The sequence below is a fragment of the Hyla sarda genome, chromosome 6 (assembly GCF_029499605.1).
Source record: "Hyla sarda isolate aHylSar1 chromosome 6, aHylSar1.hap1, whole genome shotgun sequence".
Classification (NCBI taxonomy): domain Eukaryota; kingdom Metazoa; phylum Chordata; class Amphibia; order Anura; family Hylidae; genus Hyla; species Hyla sarda.
In genome coordinates, this window is record NC_079194.1 from 172,419,692 (window position 1) to 172,441,429 (window position 21,738).

The window sequence follows — 21,738 nt, forward strand, 5'->3', positions numbered from 1 at the left end:
CTGTCATGTGTTTGAAGCAGGAAAAATGGGCAATTGTAAGGATCTGAGCCAAATTTGATGACTACACAATTTGAGCAGAAGTGTTCAGTGCCTTCTAAAACAGGTCCAAATACGGACAACTGGGAAAGCGACAACATGGTCATGAGTGCTTGAGGCCCACTAATGCAAGTAGGAAGCCAAGACTCATCTAGTGCAATCCCACAGAAGAGCTACTTTAGCACTAACTGACAAAACGAGAATCTTGGCTACAATAAAAAGTTGTCAGAACACACAACGCATTATAGCTTGTCATCTATAGGGCCACTCAGTCACAGAGCAGTACGAGTATCCATGCTCACTCTTTTTAACTGCCTAAAAAGGTGTTTTTTTCTGATCAAATCAGTTTTTTTTCTACATCATGTGGATGGCCAATTTTTTGTATATTGTTTATCTGGGAAAGGGAAGGCACCAGGATGCACTATGGGAGGAAGCCAACAGACCAGCAGTATAAGGCTCTAGGCAATTATGGGGCTTATGCATTTATGTGAATGTTACTTTGATACATATACCCTAAACATTTTTGCAGACCAAGTACACTCATTCATGGCCACAATATTTCCTAATGGCCACAATGTACATCATTCAAGACAGGTTTGGGAAACAGGCAAGAAAGAAAACAGTACTATGGCAGTATTACGAAAATGCCACATACAGCACTAGAAGGAAACCTTTGTAATACTGTGGTACAGTTCCATAGGATATCAATAGCACTATTTCATATTTCTAGTATTCTGTAATAGTAAAACTTTAGGATTTGTCTATTAACATGGGATAATGTCATTATTGCCATTCTTCATATTTCAGTACAGTAGGTCTTTTACCCATCAGGCACTGTACTTAAAAGGTAGGCATTAATAACCTAAGATCTCTGGGTTATATTACTAAACATTGTCCAGGACGTTTAGCAGCAGGCGGAGGTTGTTTACGTGCCATTCCACAAACCGCCAATCAGCCCCTGATAGAGAAGAAACATAATGGGGTTCTGATTATCCAGGCCGCATAAGAGCATCAAGTCTAGAAATGGTTGCCGTTGTCCTCAATATTCCTCCTGTAGCCATAACTATTAAGGGATAAAACCTCTGGTCAGTTCACTATTATAAAGGACATTCTCAGTACACCCCACAAGTACTAGATTTCTCTTACAATACATTTAGAAAGTTTGCAGACGCATTCACTTTTTCAGATTTGTTGTGTTCTTGTGTAAAAATATTTAAAAGTTCCCCTCCATCATTACCCCACACTCATAACCCCACACTGACAGCAAAAACAAAATGTTAGAAATCTTTGTTAACATCATCAGTATTTAGACCCCTTACTCAGAACTTCGTTAAAACACATTTGGCAGCCATTACATCCTCCAGTCTTCTTGGGCATAATACTACAAGGATTGCACACCTTAATGTTGACATTTTCTGCCATTCTTCTCTGCTGATCCCCTCAAGCGCTGTCAGGTTTCTTTGGACAGTCCGTGGAAGCCATTTTTAGGTCTCTCCAGAGATGTTAGATTGGTTTCAAGTCAGGGGCTGGCTGGGCCACACAAGGACATTCACAGAGTTGTCCCTAAACTACTCCTGTGTTGTCTCAGCTGAGTGTGTATGGTCATCGTCTTGTTGGAAGATGAACCCTTAGCCCAGTCTGAGATCTAGAGCACTCTCCATTAGGTTTTTATTAAATATATCTATGGGAGTAATAATAAACACCCATAGACTTTGCTGGCACTGAAATACACTGCATGGAATACACAGCATATATGCTACATGCTAACCTTAATTCAATCTTGTTTTCATCAGACTAGAGAATCACGTTTTGTGTGTTTTGCAAACTCCACGCAGGTTTTATGCTTCTTAGTTAGGAGAAAACAAATGCAAAAAAACAAGAAGCGACAGGGGAAGGCGCTGCCTTGTGCCGTTAACGAGGATGAGAGGGTTAAATCGGGGTTGCTGATTACTTAGGAGTGTTCGTTACTTACTGGTGGAGTATTACAGCTATGGACCTTCAGGGAGTTTCTTATCTGCACACAGGATATTTTGACTATATATACAGACCTATGTGCCTCCATGGTCCTAGACTAAAAGCAAACCTTATTTAGCCCATTAGAACCTCACCTTTGGCCATTAACAAGACCATATGAACTTCCTCATAGTAGACAGTGCAGAGCTGATGTAAAATGGGTGGTGTTGCCCTTTAATACCCTAGTTTCTTTGGAAATGTCCCTCTGCAGACATTTTTCCCCATCTGAGATTCATGGCAAAGTACAGAGGACAGGCATTAGGTGACAGGTGTTCCTGTTCATCAAGTTTTAGCAGTGCTGGCAGGAATGTGTACAGAGGCGGCCGATATCTGCTGTGCCCGAGATCTAAGCCATTAATCATCCAACTGAAACTCACAGAATCCAGGCGCTTTAGAACTAGGCCTCATTTATCTTCAGATGGAGAAATAAAAATAAATTACAACTTTATTTTCCTGTACATTCCTACCTGGAGTGTAGACTCGCATAAACCATTCTTTTATACTTCAGCTCCATAGGAAGATGATATCATGGTGACATGTATAGTTTAAAGGGGTATGCCGGTGGAAATTATTATATATTTTTTTTCAAATCAACTGGAGCCAGATGGTTAAACAGATTTGTAAATTAATTCTATTAAAAAAAAACTTAATCCTTTCAGTACTTATTAGCTGCTGAATACTACAGTACTACAGAGGAAATTCTTTTTTTTTGTAACACAGTGCTCTCTGCCGACATCTCTGTTAATTTTAGCAACTGTCCAGAGCAGCATATGTTTGCTATGGGGATTTTCTCCTACTCTGGACAGTTCTTAAAATGGACAGAGATGTCAGCAGAGAGCTCTGTGTTCAAAAAAAATTAATAAAGAATTTCCTCTGTAGTATTCAGCTCCTTAGTACTGGAAGGATTAAGATTTTTTAATAGAAGTAATTTACAAATCTGTTTAACTTTCTGGCACCAGTTAAAAAAAAAAAAGTTGGAGTACCCCTTTAAGCATGCATTCTCTGGTTTATGAATGGCCATTGTTTGCCTAGTCTTTCAGCCCAATTCTTTGGGAAGTCATCAAATTAACTCCAGGCTCCAGTAACCCAAAGTGTACAAGTAGTAGAACTAAAAGGCCCAGGATTCCATGTCTGGCTTGGTACTATTTACACCTACCTTGGAAAAGAATTGGATCAGCAAGGAATTAACAGAAAAGATCTATAAACTATTAAAGCAAGTTGCATACTGTCCCCTACCCAATGACCTGGGAGAACTAGGGAATCTGCCTATGTAGCTTTAGGCGGCTAATCTTCTGCCCTATCCAACAGATACATTACAGACATTATTTAAAGGTGATAATATGAAAAACTAGTTGAGTTTGTTTATCAGAAACCTTAATTTAATGCTGTTTTCATTTTGTCAGATGGGTGTAGACTTCATTTTAAAAACAAAATGTGATGCTAGCCTCAAGAGGATTGATAAAAAAAAATGTCTCCCCCAGACCCTAGTATTCCCATCAACTTTAAAAATAAAAAGTGCAGGGAAAAATCAGATAGTCAACTAAGGCTGCTTTCACACTATAAAATTCAAAATATAAAAGATCTGTTTGATGTTCCGTTATGAAAATCCAGAAAATCGGCCATTAAACGTCCGTTAAAAAATCCCATACGTCCGTTAGAAAATCCTATTATAGTCTATGGGATTTTTACATTATCCGTTTTAATCCGTTATAGTCTGTTATTTATAACGGACATTATTTTGTGACGGGAGAATGAATGGAAGAAATAGTGCATGCATTATTTCTCCCGTTACTATCACAAAATAATGTCCGTTATAAATAACAGACTATAACGGATTAAAACTGATAATGTAAAAATCCCATAGACTATAATAGGATTTTCTAACGGACGTATGGGATTTTCTAACGGTCGTTTAATAGCCTTTTTTCAGGGTTTTCATAACGGAACAAACGGATCTTTAAAAACGGAGGAATTTTATAGTGTGAAAGCAGCCTAAATTGTAAAATCCTATACTTCAGGAACAGCGAGGTGCAGCAACAATAGAAACATTGGCACCAGATGCTACAATTTCATGAAACTATTTTTTTTCCCTTTTCATACTGACCACAGGTCATGTTTAATTTCCTACCCTCTATAATTCTGTGTATTATCTAGGAATAGAAAACCAGATTCTTTCAAAAACAGCACCAAGTCTGTCTTAAGGTTGCATGTGGTATTTCATTTAATGGAACTAGGCCATACCACACACAACCTGATGACCGGCGTGGTGCTGTTTTTTGGAAGAAATCCAAATAACCTCCTCTTTACTAAGACAACTTTAATCACTGTCTAGAGATGAGCGAATTTACAGTAAATTCGATTCGTCATGAACTTCTCGGCTCCGCAGTTGATGACTTATCCTGCATAAATTAGTTCAGCTTTCAGGTGCTCCAGTGGGCTGGAAAAGGTGGATACAGTCCTAGGAAAGAGTCTCCTAGGACTGTATCCACCTATTCCAGCCCACGGGAGCGCCTGAAAGCTGAACTAATTTATGCAGGAAAAGTCATCAACTGCCGAGCCGAGAAGTTCGTGACGAATCGAATTTACTGTAAATTCGCTCATCTCTAACTCTGTCCAAGTATAAACAGCAAGTTGTAGTAGACAGGAAACATCAGCCTATTGTATGTATTTCCATGGCAATAAATGCAAAAAGGCAACCAGTTAGTGCTTTCAGGGCATTCTGGGAGCTGTAGTTTCCAAACAGCTTGGGTGTCACATATTAAAAGTCTCTATTTATGATCACCGAGCATGTATACAAGCAAGTCAAGCTTAACTAATTACATTCCAACGAGTTTTTAGGGATTGGGGACATACAGTGGTCCCTCAACATACGATGGTAATCCGTTCCAAATGGACCATCGTTTGTTGAAACCATCGCATGTTGAGGGATCCGTGTAATGTAAAGTATAGGACAGTGGTCTACTACCTGCGGACCTCCAGATGTTGCAAAACTACAACACCCAGCATGCCCGGACAGCCAACGGCTGTCCGGGCATGCTGGGAGTTGTAGTTTTGCAACATCTGGAGGTCCGCAGGTTGAAGATCACTGTTAGTGGAACCGTCACCGCCGGACTGTCACCGCTGCCCGGGATGTCGCCGTCCATCGCTTTCGCCGCGTCCCAGATGTGTCCCCGATGCTCGGCAAGGCCTCTGCTTCACCGGCATCCTCGCTCTCCGTCACCGCCATCACGTGGCTACGCACGCCGCTCCTATTGGATGACGGGACGGCGTGCGCAGCGACATGATGACGACGATGGAGAGCGCTGTCGATGCAGGGGATCTCGAAGAGGATGCGCCGGAGCCCCGAGGACAGGTAAGTGATAGTCAGCGGACCACACGGGGCACCATAAACTGTTATCCGGTGACAGCTGAAGCAGTCTGCGCTGCCGGATAGCCGTTTATGCAATGGCCCTGACATACAAAAGCATCGTATGTTGATGCTGCCTTCAACATGCGATGGCCTCTGAGAGGCCATCGTACATTGAAATTATCGTATGTCGGAGCCATCGTAGGTTGAGGGGTCACTGTATTTTGTTTACATCAAAAGCCTGACAGTCCTAGCAGATTAGTTTTCTACAATGGGGGCTCTTCTGTGTTCTGGTTACAGACTAAACACAGCAGTAATATGTCCCTTTTTTCTACATGTGGACTTTTAAATCTGCAGTGGAAAAATACACCTTGTAGTCTATGGCACAGATTTCCATGAACAATTACAACATGCTTTTAATAGTTGAACTGACAAATTAACATAGGTTTACAGGGCACACACTGTATATATTTTACCAGTTTTTCTTCTTTGGTGCGATTTTTCCTTTCCTCCATTTTTGCTTTGTGGTAAGTAAATATTTCTGTAAAGTCGCACTTTGCCAGATCAGAAATCACAATCCGCTCCTCAAGGGTCATTTCCTATAAAACAAATAATATGGTTTTGCCAGCAGCTGCATGAGGCTATTTTGGTGAAAGAATAGTTAATGCTTGAAACAAACTCCCAGCAGATGTGGTTGCTAAATCCACTTTACCTAAATGCTTGGGTTAGAAATCTATCAATCCTAAAATAAGAAAAAAGAAAATCATATAAAAAAGGATAACACTACATTGGTCCCCAGATTTATGAATCCGACAAACTCAAACTGTCTGGTTTTGCCAATTACAACCAATCACAGCTTAACAAGCTCTGGTAAAATGAAAACTGCATTGTGATTGGCTGCTATGGGGAAATCCAGACAGCTTTGGTTTTAGGCAGATTGACAAATCTGAGTCAATGATGTATATTCTTATTTTCTTCTCCCATGGACTGAAACCTGAATGATGCCATATGGTCTATATAGGGACATCTGTTGGATGTATGATGTGTTTCTGTGTTATAAGGCTCTGTATACTTGTAAATTCGATTTGTCACGAACTTCTCGGCTCGGCAGTTGATGACTTTTCCTGCATAAATTAGTTCAGCTTTCAGGTGCTCCGATGGGCTGGAAAAGGTGGATACAGTCCTGGGAGACTCTTTCCTAGGAATGTATCCACCTTTTCCATCCCACCGGAGCACCTGAAGGCTGAACTAATTTACGCAGGATAAGTCATCAATTGCCGAGCCGAGAAGTTTGTGACGAATCAAATTTACTGTAAGTTCGCTCATCTCCAATACACAGGTATATAGATAGTTGTTCAGGAAAGTATCTTGGAGGATTATCTTGCTGTTACTTCTCTACTGCACCTGTTGTCACTTTCAATTACAATAAAGGAGGTTAAATAGAGTCACAATTGCTTATGCCTCCTGGGACCATGTTCACACATCATTTTTAGTCAGTATTTCTGAAATAAGGATGTGTCAATTTTATGGCCGTAAAAATAGAACTCAATTAGTAAAAAATAAAAATAAATTTTTTGGCCAGGAATAGATTTGAAAAGAGAAGTGACAGTCTTTCCATTTTACATGTCCTGGCTTTGTATTTAATATTTGCAATTAAAAAAACTGAACATGTGCATATACCCTATCTGGACAGATTAATATCTGCATTGTATTGCGATGCCTTAAATGTTCCCTTTTTGGGCAGTGTATATAGAAAATGCCATATAAATAATAGACTGTGGTAGGGCTAATATGCATCCACATCTCCCTAGTTAGAAGTAAAGTATAACTTAATGCAAAGTACTTGGATTGGATAAATTATCATTAATTAGTATTGGCAATTGGAAATTAACCAATGACTGACAAGGAAGAAAAACCTGCTATAAAGAAAATCAGAACAATTAAAAATTATAAACTGAGATCAGACACAGTCAAAGGTCCTGTCCTCTATAAAGGCTTTAAAGGGTGCACAATTCCATTTATTTCAAATTATTCCTTTTGGCTATGACTAAATGAGATTATAATTCTGAGCCAATGACTGTTCGAGCCAACTGATCAAGAAATGGAAAGGAGCACAAGAGGAATTAATGGAGCATTTTACACATTAATATGACAAGGGTATTTATATTTCTCATACTGCCATACACATGACTTTAGTCACTGCCATGGAGTAGAGCAAGTTATTCTTCACTAGTGACTTAAAATTTGCTTTCTGGACAAATAGTTTAAATATCCAAACTGATGATTTTCTATAGAGGAATGGTATCTTCACTACAATAGCTGCCCATAGAACCACATGGGGTTGTATATTATGATTCAAGCCGTACATGGCAAACTCCATTTTTTAAATTCTGCAACAAAGTTATCACCAAGTACCAAAATAATAGCACAAATCCTTAAGAGAGCAATTAGTACCAAACCACTGTAACATTCTTGGATATCTGCCCATATTTACCAAAGAGAAAGCCCAAAAAGCTGCTATGGGGCACCTGGGCAAGAAGGATTATCAATGATGGTCTCATACTGCTTCACAATGTCCTCCATGCTGCTGCTGCTAAAGCGGGTATGTGTGCAGTGCATGGAAGACATCCCATTAGCTCAGTTACAACTTTAACATGCAGAGGGAAATAAACAGTAAAACATGTAATATACAATTCATTATGGCTTAATGGCTAAAGTTACCTGAAAGTTAACATATGCTTTAAATATTAATTTAATTGGATGCAAAGTTGTATGCAATGCAGACATCTTTTCATTGGTGACCAGTTTTTACTACCGTTTGAAAACTATCAATGTCTATTAGAAAACACCATTGAAATGGAATTCCATCACTATTTGCATACTGCTGCCTCCATCATGATACAGTATGTAAAGTTAATAAAATTTAACTCCACTTATGACATCCTGCACAATGTCATTTTTCTAAATTATCTTCTTTCCTAATGCGGCACCTAAATGCCTCAATGAGGCGCCTTTCTCCCCAGCGCTATCTGCAAGTTGTATGTGCAAAATCCGTATCCAGCACAAGACTCAGTGTTTTTGAACATTGCACTTGGTCTCACGCTCAATATGGATTTGGCTAAGCTAAGATTTGCGAAGAGCAGAGAGAAAGGTGCCACGTTGAGGCATTTAGGCGCCGGAATCAAAATGAAGCTAGTCCTTTTTCTAAATTACCGTGCAGGGCACTGTACAATAGTTATTTGAGTTATCACCACTGGATGTATGCTTTAAGTCATAAAAGAAAAAAGAAAATAGCAGAAAATAAAGACAGGAGATAGCAGAAAATCTGTGACAGGCAGATTTTAACATATTCAAAAGTTTTACTGAAGGTAACTAAAGTATAGGATGATGATTGTATTTTTCCACATTGTCCATATGATTTGGCTTTTCTTAATCTTTGAATTTTTTTCCCTAATCCTGCTGTTTGTTTGCTCTTCAGTTGTCTTCAAACTGAATCACATACAAATACGTGAAACTGCTTTGCCGGCGCCCTGACTGTGCTGTAAATAAGGTTTAGTTAGGGATTAAGCGATAGGATGGAGCCCTGATGATAGCTAGAGACACCATTTAACTCCATAGGGTAAATCTTAAAAATGGAGTGCACACAGGACAGGGAAAAAATCCACAGAGGACAAGATGAAACCACTGGAGAAACTTTCAAAGATTAACAGATATCCATTTACATGTAGCATAGACACTGTGGATTTCATGCCAAAAAATACAGGTAAAATAGCATGTAATGAGTGAGTTTTAATAGTCACTTTATACTTTAACAGATAGGGCACAGCATGAAATCCTCAGCATTAAATCCTTAGTATTGGGTGCAGATGTTATGCAGAGAAACTGTGTGGATTTTACCTTTGATTTCCTTTTATAAAATTCATGCTACATGTGAACATAGTCTACAGGTCCAGTGAGCGGCCTCCACAGGGACTGACAGCAACCTCCCATAAATTTAGGATATAAACAAAAGAGGCTGTGCCCACTAAGAGTCTATGTCATTTTGTCGCATCCCTGATTTACAAGAGACTCATTGCGTTGTGCTAATATGCAGTAGGCTCAACCATTTTCTTTACATCCAAAGACCAGTGGATATTTTTTCAACTCAGTATGATGGTGTTGCTGTATATGTTCTGTGGGTACAACAAAAGTGTTGGACACCAGAAGAACAAATTAAACCCCTTTTGTGTTTCATTAAAATGGACAGAGGATGGGGAATTTACTAAGACTGGTGTTTCTCACACACAAAATCCCACTGGCATTACCTTCGGCAGATTTATTAAGAGGCGTGCATCTCTTTAAAAATCTTTCACTTCAGCCATGAGCAAGAGTATATTACAGACCCAATTTATGCTATTTCCCCATCATAAGTATTAGTAAGTTCGGCATGTGCTGTGGTTATGCCCCGCTCACCTGCTTAAAAGCAGCAAGGTCAGTGTAAATAGTCCATAAGTGCGCATAAATTTGGCCCGACATAGATGCGATGGCCATTTAATGAAAAAGGGGTTGGCACACCTGCCCAGCACACAACACTTGAAATCTACACCAGCTCTGGGCTGGTGTAGATTTCAGCTACAATATACACTAGTGCAGATTGTAATAAATTAATGTGGGGATTAGGCCATGCCCCCTTTACACTGGAACAATCCCACTTTTTAAAAGCATCCGCGACTGATGTAAGAGGGCAAAAGTTTCACATTTTTGTGGAAGTCCAATATGATATTTCTACACCTAAAAAACAGGCAAAGTCTTTATCAATCACCTCTGTTTTACGAGTGTACTAGTGTCCTCATCAGGTCCATGCTATCTCTAAGCACTCATACAGAAAAGGTTATATACCCCCTTAATGCATTAGTAATTAGCTATCTATTGCACTGATTTCAACCACTGCCTGGACACCTATCGATAACCGTTTGTATACCCCAGGAGACAAACAACAAGAGTGACCCAGACAAAATGCAAGAGCAAGTGCTGCAAGATGGCATGCGCCAAGAGACAGCGAGCAGGGAGATGAAAAGCAAACATTTTATATTTGTTATCTCTCATTTCTCCCTGTCTAATTTTCCCATCCACCATTCTGGTGCACTGAAATACATTCAGACATATGTTTTCTCATAAAAGCAGTGATAATGCAACCTGTTCAGTTCATCCCTTATAATGATTGCTTACAGCGTTAAGAAACGTCGTAATTACTTAAAAGGCAAAAGAGCAAGATATATGTTTGCAGAGGCAGGAGCATGGAGACTCTGGTGGCCTGGCTGAGATGAGCAGCATAAATCGTCGTGCTCATCATTTTATGATTTCCCAAGGAAAGCCATGTAGCTAAGTCTGCAATTACAAATCTTTCACTTTGTACTGAACATTCCTGCGGCTGACAGAGAAAGAAAAAAATTTAAGTTTGTATATTTGCGTTGAACACCAGTTTTGTGCCAGAGGTTATGTGGTGCCTCATCTGAAGGTCCATCTGCAGGTCTCTGCAGACTCGAACTCAATCACACCCTCCTGAATGCAGCTGTCCACATTACCCACAAGAGTGATGGCTTCTGAACAGGCGGACCAGGGGTCATTAGCGTTTTGCCAATACCTGGACACAAATTTGAATTTATGCCACAGTGACATTGACTGTGGCAGCAAAACATTTGACAAATGCTGCAGAGAAGAGAACCTTACAGCAGAACAAAACTCAAAGTAATACACTACAGAAACTAACCGGGCACAGGGACAGAGGTTATAGTAAATCTGACAATTCCATAGCTCATACAGAACCAACCATTAATAAGGGTCATTTCAAAATTACCCCCCCCCCCCCTCAAACAAATTGTAATACTGAGCAGTAAGTTACCTGCAGTAAAGTTGCCACTATCTAACTTCATAGGCCCTGTTGTGGCAGGATCTTGCTAAGTGCAGGACTGTAGCTCAATTAACTTTATCAAAACTGTCATTGTCCATGGCAACCAGTCAGAATGGAGAGCAGAGCCCCAGGTGCTCTGGGCAATGCAGCCAATTTTCCTGTGATACAGCCAACATGAGACCCAAATGGGCAGATTTGTTCATGTAATTATGCCAATTTTTTGCCAAGAGCAAATATTCATCATGGCCCTGTACTGCTTTCTCAGACACATACATATGCATCAGGAAAGGCAGGTGTGGGCTCCATTATCAAGATTTCAGAGGACATATTAGAAACATGTCTGAAAGCAGCACTAGGTCCAACCAGACAATTGCTCCCTTTGTTACATGTGCTCGTGGATATTCCTGCTCTCCTAGGCTTAACAGTATTTAATTTTATAGAGCACCTCCTATTGGCTAATCAGGAAATTGCAATGGTAGCTGTTTTGGAGACAAGTATGTTTGGTTACCTGATCGCCCAGCATCTATGTAAATTTTTTTTCCCTAAGAGCCGAGGAATGTGCTCTCGAATCACCCAAAGTGCAAGAAAAGTGTAAAATGTGTTACACTAAAAAAAAAGTGCACAAAGGATGCAGTCTATCGAAAGCCCTTCTCCTACAGGAGATAGGCCCTCCAACAAAACATACCCTTCACCTCAGGACCAAAAGGTACCTGTGAAGTTCCAGGTTCGATGTCCCTTTTCGCCAAAGCTACTAAGGGACACCACATGCTCCCGGCATCCCCCATGGTGTTAGCCAAGGTATCTGCCTGCAGAGCCGTTAACGGTGGGTACCCTGCCCATGCAGTAGTAACAGAGGTTTTTGCAGGGAGGGGTGGAGCCTAATGGCCACACACACCTCCCATAGACCGCTAGGAGGGACACCCAGAAGGGATACCGCATCCTAACAATCCTGTGGACACACAACACACAAAAAGGGACAGTGACAAAAAATTAAATAAGTTAATGTGCGCAGATATATTGCCCAGACATCTGGCCAGATCTATAAAAATTTCTCTGATCCTAGCCAGAAGGCTGGGAATCAAGAGGTGAGTGCCACAAGGTGAAGAGTTCATGGTGCCAGTGCTTCAACTCAGTGAGCCAGTGAGTTTCGGTGCGTTGAGCTGATTCCTCAGGACCAGCCCCGGAACGCCCTAGTACACCTGCCCCCTCCATGCAGCATCCATCCTACATCATTGGGAGAGACTTGACCACTGATAAGAACAGATACTACACTTGATCTTAGCTAAAGGCCGAGAAGCGATAATATAAATCGCATGTATAAAAGTATACTATTGAAAAGCTGGCCATAGTGTTTATGGTTGGGCTGAACACTTGTCTGTCGATCTTATTACAATACCAAACTAAACTCCCAGATCAGGGAGAACCTGAAAATACAGTGACCCTGATTTATCAAAGTGTGAGGGAGAAAAACTGGAAAGATTATGCCCATAGCAACCAATCACCGCTCATCTTTCACTTTACCAGAGCTCGTTAACATATGAAAGCTGAGCTATGATTGGTTGTTGTGAGTAAATAACTCCAGTTTTTCTTACACATTTTGATTAATCAGGGCCAGTATATTTATACAAAGTTGCTGGATTGTTCTAAATTTGAATATAATTCGCTAAAATTTATGCCATTTATCTTGAGTATGGGTTTATGTACAATTTAAACTGGACACGCCTTTATTTCTGCTTAAGCCTGAAAACTTCACTATTTTTACGATTGTTTAGTTATTTGCAGTTCGATAGCTTACAACGTTTTATTTCCATCGGCATTTGTAACAACCTTTGTATTAATATACCGAAGACACCTGCCGCACACTGACAGGTTAGCTGTCCCCAAGCCTCATCACGTAGCAGAATGCCAGAAGTGGCACTGACCCTGACAATTCTGCAGTCTTTAATAAGTAATCTGTACCTGGGCACCAAAACAACAAGTTACAAATCCCACAACTCAGATTCTTATCCAATATCTACACAACTGTTATGGTTTTGTAATTCAGGTTAAAGAGCAACTCCACCCTAGAATGTAGTCTATTAAAAAAAAAAAAAAAAAATTACACCTGTGTCAGAACTGCTGCAAATTTTACCTGCAGATTTTGTATGCAACATACTCTGGCAGTAGGTATCTCTGTGGAATTTGCACATGCCTAATTCTACAATCAAGTCGCTGTTCCTGAAACTTGATCCTGTCTGCACTGCGAGTCTATTATTCTATTGTAGGAGAGGTAGAATTTTGTCACACAAGAGAAAAGTTGTTGAACAAGGGCCTCTCTGTATTCTCTTTTGAGAGCCTACGGTCAGGTCATTGCTGCCTGTCTGCCACATCAAAAAGTTTTCTGAGTGTCATTTAACAAATTGCTGCCAAATAGTGAGTAAAGTGAAGTCTAAAGATGCAACTTGCACAACGGTGAACCAAACTGAAATCCTCATTCAGCGGTTTCAATAATTGGAATGAACTTGAGAATCAGAGTACATATACATTATGCAATGAGCTTGCAGCCAGAGAGCAGTTGACAGACCTCGAGGACCTAGTATCTTACCATCTAAATGGCCACTAGGCTCAGAGACCATTTCTGGAATGCCAGTGGATGCCTCCTGTCAGATTCGCACCTCAGTTTTCATCCTCTCCCATGTTCGGAATCATCTGAAAGTTCTCTCTCCATGGAGAAGAGAGATTATTGGAAGAGGGAGGTTGTGTTTTTATTATAGCATGTTATATTGGACTCACATTACCCATGAGTCCAACAAGCAGAAAAAAAAAAAAAAGAAAATTCCTCTGCACTCTAAAGGCAGATCAGATATTTATTGACATCACACAGAAGCCTTACAATGCATTTCACGATTTTGCTTTTTCAAATCATTTAGCAATGGTGCTGTACAAGGCGAGCAGCTCTTTTACAGTGTTCCATTCATTATTAGGTGTTACTATACTAAGTTGCGCACCATTGTTTTCACAGCACATTACCCTTCAACTGTTCCCTTGTCTTTAGCGATAAGGGCTCTCCTGACTCCAAAGCCACATTTACTGAACACACAGTGTTGTCACGGGTAGTACTGTGTGTCTGCTCATAGGAGAACATGCAATGTATTTCCCATTGTGCAGATTTTGCGCAGAGTTAAATACACTGTGATCCTACCCTAAACTGTGTATTCACACGTACAGGATCCTGTGCATATTTGATGCACAGGATTTGAAGCTGCGTTCAGTCATTTAGTTTACATTAAAATCTGCAGCTTCAAATCCTGCGCATCAAATATGCGCAGGATACTATATGTGTGAATACACCCTTAAGGGTAAATCCACGTGTGATAGAAAAACAAACCAGAAACACAAACTATTAAAGATCTTATCGCCAATTCCACATCAAATCCAAATTTTATATGCAGCATTTTATATGTCTTGAATTTGCCCGATAGCTTACTCTTTGCAATGCATATGGTAACTGACATGCTGCAAAATCCACACTACATACTAATACATTTACATGCAAATGTTTCCTGGAGCATGTGGATAACATTTGCTAAAATCTCAACCACTTTGCTGTAGCTGCAAAAGAAAGGATGGAAAATATGCAGCATTTCTGTTGCATGTGAGCACAGCTTTAAAAAGAAATAAAAAAAGGGGATATACAAAAGCAATCCAGCAATACAACATGACTAAGGGTACTCATGTTCTAGACCAGTGTTTCCCAACCCAGTCCTCAAGGCACACCAACATTCCGGGTTTTTTCAGTTACTCCATTGGAATAGAACAGGGAAAAATTTAAATCCTGGACTGTTGGTGTGCCTTGAGGACTGGGTTGGGAAACACTGTTCTAGACAACTGAAATGTGTCATTTCTTTGTATCCATGTCCGGATGTTGGATTTTATCAATAAAATATTCCTTTTTTTGCACCTTCAGCACTGGACTTCAATTTCTCCTATATAAAAAAAGATCTAGTATCAGCTCACCGCCTCACAATGCCTTGGTTTATTGATAGGAAAAAGGGAATAAGCGCTCCATGGAACAGTATTGTTTGTACCCAGGGAATGAGTTAGATATACAAATTAGTTGCTCACCCTGGGTGGTTGTGTAAGCACATACACAACAATGGAAAAGATGTGTGAAATAGATCCTCTGCTGCCCTCTGGAGTAGTACGGCAATAGGATATAGTGGCTTCGGAAGGACCCGGCTCTCTGCGCAGCGTTTCACTGTGCATGCACATTCAGACTGGAAGCCCGGAATGGAACCGCTTGGCCGTGTCCCAGCATGGAAAATCTATAGAAATACAAAAGATTAATCCTGCTCCCATAAAAAATGTATTTTATTTCACAAAACGTTAAATGCATAATGGACCATATAAAAAAGAAAACATTTAAAAACCCGCCAATAAAATGCATTTTGATCTGTTAACAGATTAGTCATGGCATAAGCTGACAACACTAGGTACTGGACTTTTATCTACCCACATACAGGTGCAAACTTAATTATCCACGCTCCCATAGGACGTCATCCTACAACATCATTGGTGAAATCCATGTTATAAATCAATTTAAATCCAGTACCTAGTGTTCGCTTATGCCATGACAAAAATCTGTTAACAGATCGAAAGGCGTTGAAGTTTTGGGTGCGGTGTTTACAGGTTTTCTTTTTGATATGGTCCAAAATGCATTTTGAACTTTTGGGAAATAAAATCAAATTTTTTTTTATGGGAGTTGGATTCATCTATTGGACTTCTACCCTAGGACAAAACCTGAGCAAATAGGAGGAAATTCATACCTGTAACTAGTTTGTGTCCTATAGCAGAGACTGTTCTGGAGCATGTCTGACAATTCAATATTCTAGTTTCCTAATTACCAGAAAAAGCCCTACAAAGATTTGGAATCTGAAGAATCCCCGATGAACAGCCTAACTTTGTTCATTATATGGGAACAGCAAGAAGCCCAAGGTCCGCCACCACCAGATATGGAGTTGTTGCCAGAGCAAGACTTTTCAGAAACTTCAAAAGCTGTGCATTATACATCTCCTCTCTGCCTGGCGGATGGCGGTGCTAATTGGCAAGTGATACGTCCTTTAAGATATAAGGAGAGATGTAAAAAATATATGAGTACAGAAGTGGAGAGGCAGCAAGGAAACACTGCACATGCATTTTTCATGAGCAAGATTTAACAAAGCAGATGTCTGGCCAGGGGCGTGCTGTGAAATTCAGCCCTAGCGCTGACAGAAGAATCAGCTATACTGTAACAGCAAAGACAGGGACCATGTCATAGGTCAGGCTACTAAGACAGAGACGTTACATAGCTGGAAAAAGAAAATGCCATCTTGACATTCATCAGAACGCAGTTGGGAGAGGACTCACTAATTCCGGCTATCCCTCAAGCTCAGATCAAAGCCTCCTTCCACCTCAGAAATAAGAAAATTATTCAATTCAATAGCGATCTCTCTGCTTCTTTGTGATCTTAACAAATGGACTGGAATAATACTCTTCTTCAGTCCTCTTATTTTTTTCTATGTAAATTGCCCAGGCTGAGATTTCGAACACAGCAGCCAATATATAGCCGGCAATTACTGAAGTGGATCAAAATAGGAAAAATTACAAAACCCGCTGTGGAACCTAAAAACACTTTATATTCAGCGCTTGACACATTTGCAGAATCCAGTTTTCAATTTCTTTATGGACATTAATTTAGTTCAGGGGAGCATCTGTTTATTTTCCTTCTTTTAGGGAAGGGGTAAGGGGGGGGGGGGGGGAGATAAGAGACCCATTACCATGTTTCCAAACAATCCAAGTGGGCACTGTTGCTTTTTTTGTAAGTGACGCTATGCATCACACATTGGTTGTAGGTTGTGTGTGGTATTACAGCTTGACTTCATTCACTTCAATGGAACTGAGCTGTGATATCTGAGAACAGGTGTGGTGTTTTTTATTTTTTTAAACAAAATCAGCTGTTTTTCAATCCTGTCCTGTATAACCCATTTTTCGTTGCCAACAGTGCAGTAATCTAATAGCTCAATTTTTGAGTGCCAATATCATAATATTTAAGTTTTATACATTCATGTGGGCAGAGGGTAATGATTGTCAGGGTAGCCGGAGGATGACGGCTGGTTCCCTCCTGGCCAGAAGGGAACCAGCTGTCATCCTCCGCCTACCATGACAATCACTCCATGTCAAGGACTGTACCATTGAGTCTGAGTGAGTGGTCCCTATCGGACCATATATCTAATTGTAGCTGGCAGCTAGTAGAGATGAGCCAACTTACAGTAAATTCGATTCGTCACGAACTTCTCGGCTCGGCAGTTGATGCCTTTTCCTGCATAAATTAGTTCAGCTTTCCGGTGCTCCAGTGGGCTGGAAAAGGTGGATACAGTCCTAGGAGACTCTTTCCTAGGAATGTATCCACCTTTTCCAGCCCACCGGAGCACCTGAAGGCTGAACTAATTTACGCAGGATAAGACATCAACTGCCGAGCCGAGAAGTTCATGACGAATTGAATTTACTGTAAGTTCGCTCATCTCTAGCAGCTACTATTGACCAGCTGTATCATTCTATGCATATTTCTTCCTACTCTCTATATCCCCACAATATCTGTTTTTGTAGGGGGGGGGGGGGGGGGGAACACGTCAGGATTTATTATGCCTTCTTAGTGTACAATTGCACAGGATGTATATTGTAGGACTTTGTTGTGATAGGTGATGGTATTGGAGCTCCATTTATTTGTCTGAGCTCTCCTTCCATCTCACCTATACCTGATTTAATTCCCGTTTTGTTGAGGACTATTTATGTTATTATGAAATACTATTAAGGGTTAGGTTTTAACGAGTTAACTATTCTACTTCTGTGAACTAATGAAAAAAGCCACAGCCATACCCACACAATAATGCAATACTGTGTGAATAGTAGACGTAAACAAAAAACACTAGTGAGCACACAGGACAGGAGCATACAGGAGATATATATATATATATATATATATATATATATATATATTCTATACAGTCACACACACCAATTCCAGAGATATCAGGCTGCACTGGAAGAAATCAAGGTCAACTAACACTTCTCTTGTGTAATCTTGTGTATGGTCAGATTACATCGGGTCATATATATATATATATAGCTCATATCAGTGGGAACCAAACATCAAAATAACAGAAATAATGATCCACCAGGTTATGGTTTCCCTGGAGATAAGCTGCTGCCAGACACCTCGGGTGCTAGTTATTGGCACATACTATAAAAACAGTGCTGCAGATGTTGAATGGAAAATCACTGTAAATCCCTAAAGTTTGTGGCCAGCCTGATCTATGGCATGAATCGTGTTCACATGTACTAGCCTTTTAGTCAACTGCACCAATGAGACTTCAAGTATTCCTGCAGTGGCCTCTATCACATACATAATAACAGAGGTATTCCAAAAGTTCAACAACAGATTATTACATATTCATATCAAAACATTTCTGAAAAAAAAAATGCTTTTCTTGTACTAAACAGCTACCTGATTTAACAAAATTAAGGCAAATATTCTTCCTTTCTATCAATCACAAGCAGCCAAATTATGCCACATAATGTGATGCATTTATCAGGCATTTAAGGGCATAGAACTAATATATACCATAAAACAGACAACAGCCTGCTTCTGCCATCCTCAGCTAATTACTATCTCAATATTAATCAGGCAGCTGCTTCTCCAGCATACAATGAAGCTTCACTTATGGAGTGGAGAATATTTTACAGTCTGATTAGGAAACCAACTTGGAATTTAACTTTCAAACTTGCATAAACCTTGCAGCACTCCTAAAAAATTAAGACCTTGGGCAATACTGAAAAATAAAGATTTCCCCCATAAGGTCTGGATTATTTACCCCGGGACGGTTTGTACAGTCTGCTCCCCGGAGTATTACATTTAGGTCACATTTAAATACCTTTCTCCAATCAGTAAAAAAGTTATTTCGGAAGATGTCTTTGGTGGTATACTCATGGTCCAACATGGTGGCAAAGAAACCGGCTACTTCTTCTGCCTGAACACTGAGCTGGAAAGGCTTTCCTGTAATATATTAAAAGATCATATTAAATGGTAGCAATAGACCAGGCTCAAACATGCAAGTAAAAAAAAAAACTCAATTTTTCAAATTACAAAAACTAAGTACCAAGAGAATGCTGGGAAATTTGAAAAAGCATTGTGCTTTCATAGTGTATAGGACAAACTCAGGAAGGTCAAAAATGGCTGACTGCAGGGAGTTCTAGGGGTAATAAAATCTGAAGGCCAATTAAATGGCGGTTAGATGTGTGTTGCCACGCCATTCAACTCGCCAATTACAGTGCTCCCCATCTTCATCCAGCCACAGAGCTGAATAGAGCAGTGTGGTACATGTCTGACCACATCTCCATTCTACCCCCCAATGATCAGACACCATCTTGCAGATAATGTAGGTACAGAGAACGATTTAAGCCCTTGGGGCCTCACAATCCTAGAATGTGACAGATCAGAACAGCAGAATTCCAATGCAGTTTTGCCAGCCATAACTGTCACAGGGGAGGGGACACTGCGGCTTCCAGTCAAGCTGCCCACACCACCTCCCGCCATTCTTTTTAAGCAATGGATCAATGCAAAATATCAGCATATTGGCAACAACTGCCCTTGCAGAAAGCATGCCTTTTGCATATGCTTTATGCTTCAAAGCAGCTGTTGCAGAATTGAAGACATTGATGTCACATATAATGAAATTCAATGACATGGCTGTTGGAGGGGCAAAAGCTGTGGGGCTTCTGGCTCTTAAGGGGGACCAAGAGCACTTCTGTCACAAAAGACTGCACTGGTAGAAGTGGTATAGATAATGGCTGGGGGGCTGCTACTTATTTCACTTCCAGCTATGCCTCTGGCTTTGGAAATTACAGTTGCTCCAATCTCACTGCGGAATGCATAAATCAGCATTTTAAATGATGGAGGAGCTGCAATCCTCCCTAAAGACATCCATTTATATTAATCTGTTTAATGAGGCTCTAAATTGCACTGATCACTGGCTAGTAATTACGCAGAAAGGAAAACCACAAATCTTCAAGATTTTCTTTAGTACCTACTTGCTGAAGAAGGCCTCAGGCTCCGTTTACTCTGGGGTCTTTTCAAGGAGGGTTGAATTTCAGATTGCTAAAAAAGTAACCCTATTTCATCAATAGCCTTGCATCCCTACTGAAATAAGACCATGTTTACATCTGCGGTGTCCCTTTACAGGACATGGTCCTGTACCATCTCTAGGTCCCCTCCGGAAGACTCCCTGAAGTCCATAGGGCTCTCCTGCAGGGCTCACCCCTTGCTCACCTTCTGTTAGTGCATTGTACACAATGTGTACACAATGTGTTGTGTACACAATGTGTTGTGTACATATTGTTCATTATACATAAAGTTGTACAAATGTATAGAGGTTAGTCATGTGAACCAGTCATGTGACACTACCCAGAGTACCATGGGCACAGGAACCACAGGCTTAGCAACCAATGGGCTTTAGTCCAGCCCCCTAGTATATAAGGGGCTGTAGTCTCTAAACTCTCTCTCTTATCTCCTGGATTTCAGCCAAGCACAATACCTGTACTATCTAAATTCATCTCAGCTAGGCCAAAGCCTAAAGAACCTGCAGCCACTTCAAAACGTGAGTTATCAAGCTCTATCTACAATTCTAGTAACTACTACTCAACTCAAGAATAATAGTAGCACAGTGGCCTGCATAAATCCTCTCCATTATACAAGTCACAGCAAGCCCAGGAGGTAACCTACATCCCGGTTGCCTCTAGAGAAACTGCATAACTGTAAAGACTGTTTAATAAAAATTACAAGTAAAAGTTCCAGTTCCAGGCTATCATTTATATAAGATCTAGATATATAATGCTATCCTTTATATAAGATATAGATAGATATAAGGATATCCTTTATATAAGGCAGAGATAGGTATACGGCTATCCTTCAGATAAGGTAGGGACAAGGACTATTCATAGTATGCAGAAATATTGGGCAGACTAGATGTGTCAAATGGTTCTTATCTGCCGACACATTCTATGTATGTATGTATCCATGTATGTGTATATATACATACACACATGCACACATACATACATATATATATTTTGGTTTTTTTCTCCTCAAACACACACACAAGCAACACTGATTTAAAGGTCATTTTCACCCTTGAAACCATTTTTTCCTGCTCCAATGTATTTAATATATAAAACTAAGCAACTTTGCAAATTGCAGTACAACATCTTCTGCTGTTCTGGGTCTAGCTCCAATGCAGACAAAAACATCAGCATAACAACCACCCCAGTAGTGTGATCTCTGACAGTCACCGCAGAATCAGACTGCACGCTATTTGTCGTCTGATACCATGGAAACAGAAGCATCCATTTGAGGCAATACAAAAAAGGATATTATCAAAAC

The 21,738-nt window shown here is 40.2% G+C and overlaps 1 protein-coding gene and 1 pseudogene across 4 annotated transcripts in view; both read right to left on the reverse strand.

Moving 5' to 3' along the window:
- Positions 1 to 21,738, reverse strand: part of LOC130276433 (DNA topoisomerase I, mitochondrial-like) — a 224,744-nt gene that overhangs the window by 44,828 nt on the left and 158,178 nt on the right. For all 4 annotated transcript variants that reach the window (XM_056525812.1, XM_056525815.1, XM_056525814.1 and 1 more), the window contains exons 9-10: positions 19,235 to 19,356; positions 5,872 to 5,994 (exon numbers count right to left, since the gene is read on the reverse strand). In XM_056525812.1, the coding sequence (XP_056381787.1) occupies positions 5,872 to 5,994; positions 19,235 to 19,356 (245 nt within the window). The remainder of the gene's footprint in view (positions 1 to 5,871; positions 5,995 to 19,234; positions 19,357 to 21,738) is intronic.
- On the reverse strand, positions 12,436 to 12,586 carry LOC130277967 (U2 spliceosomal RNA; annotated as a pseudogene).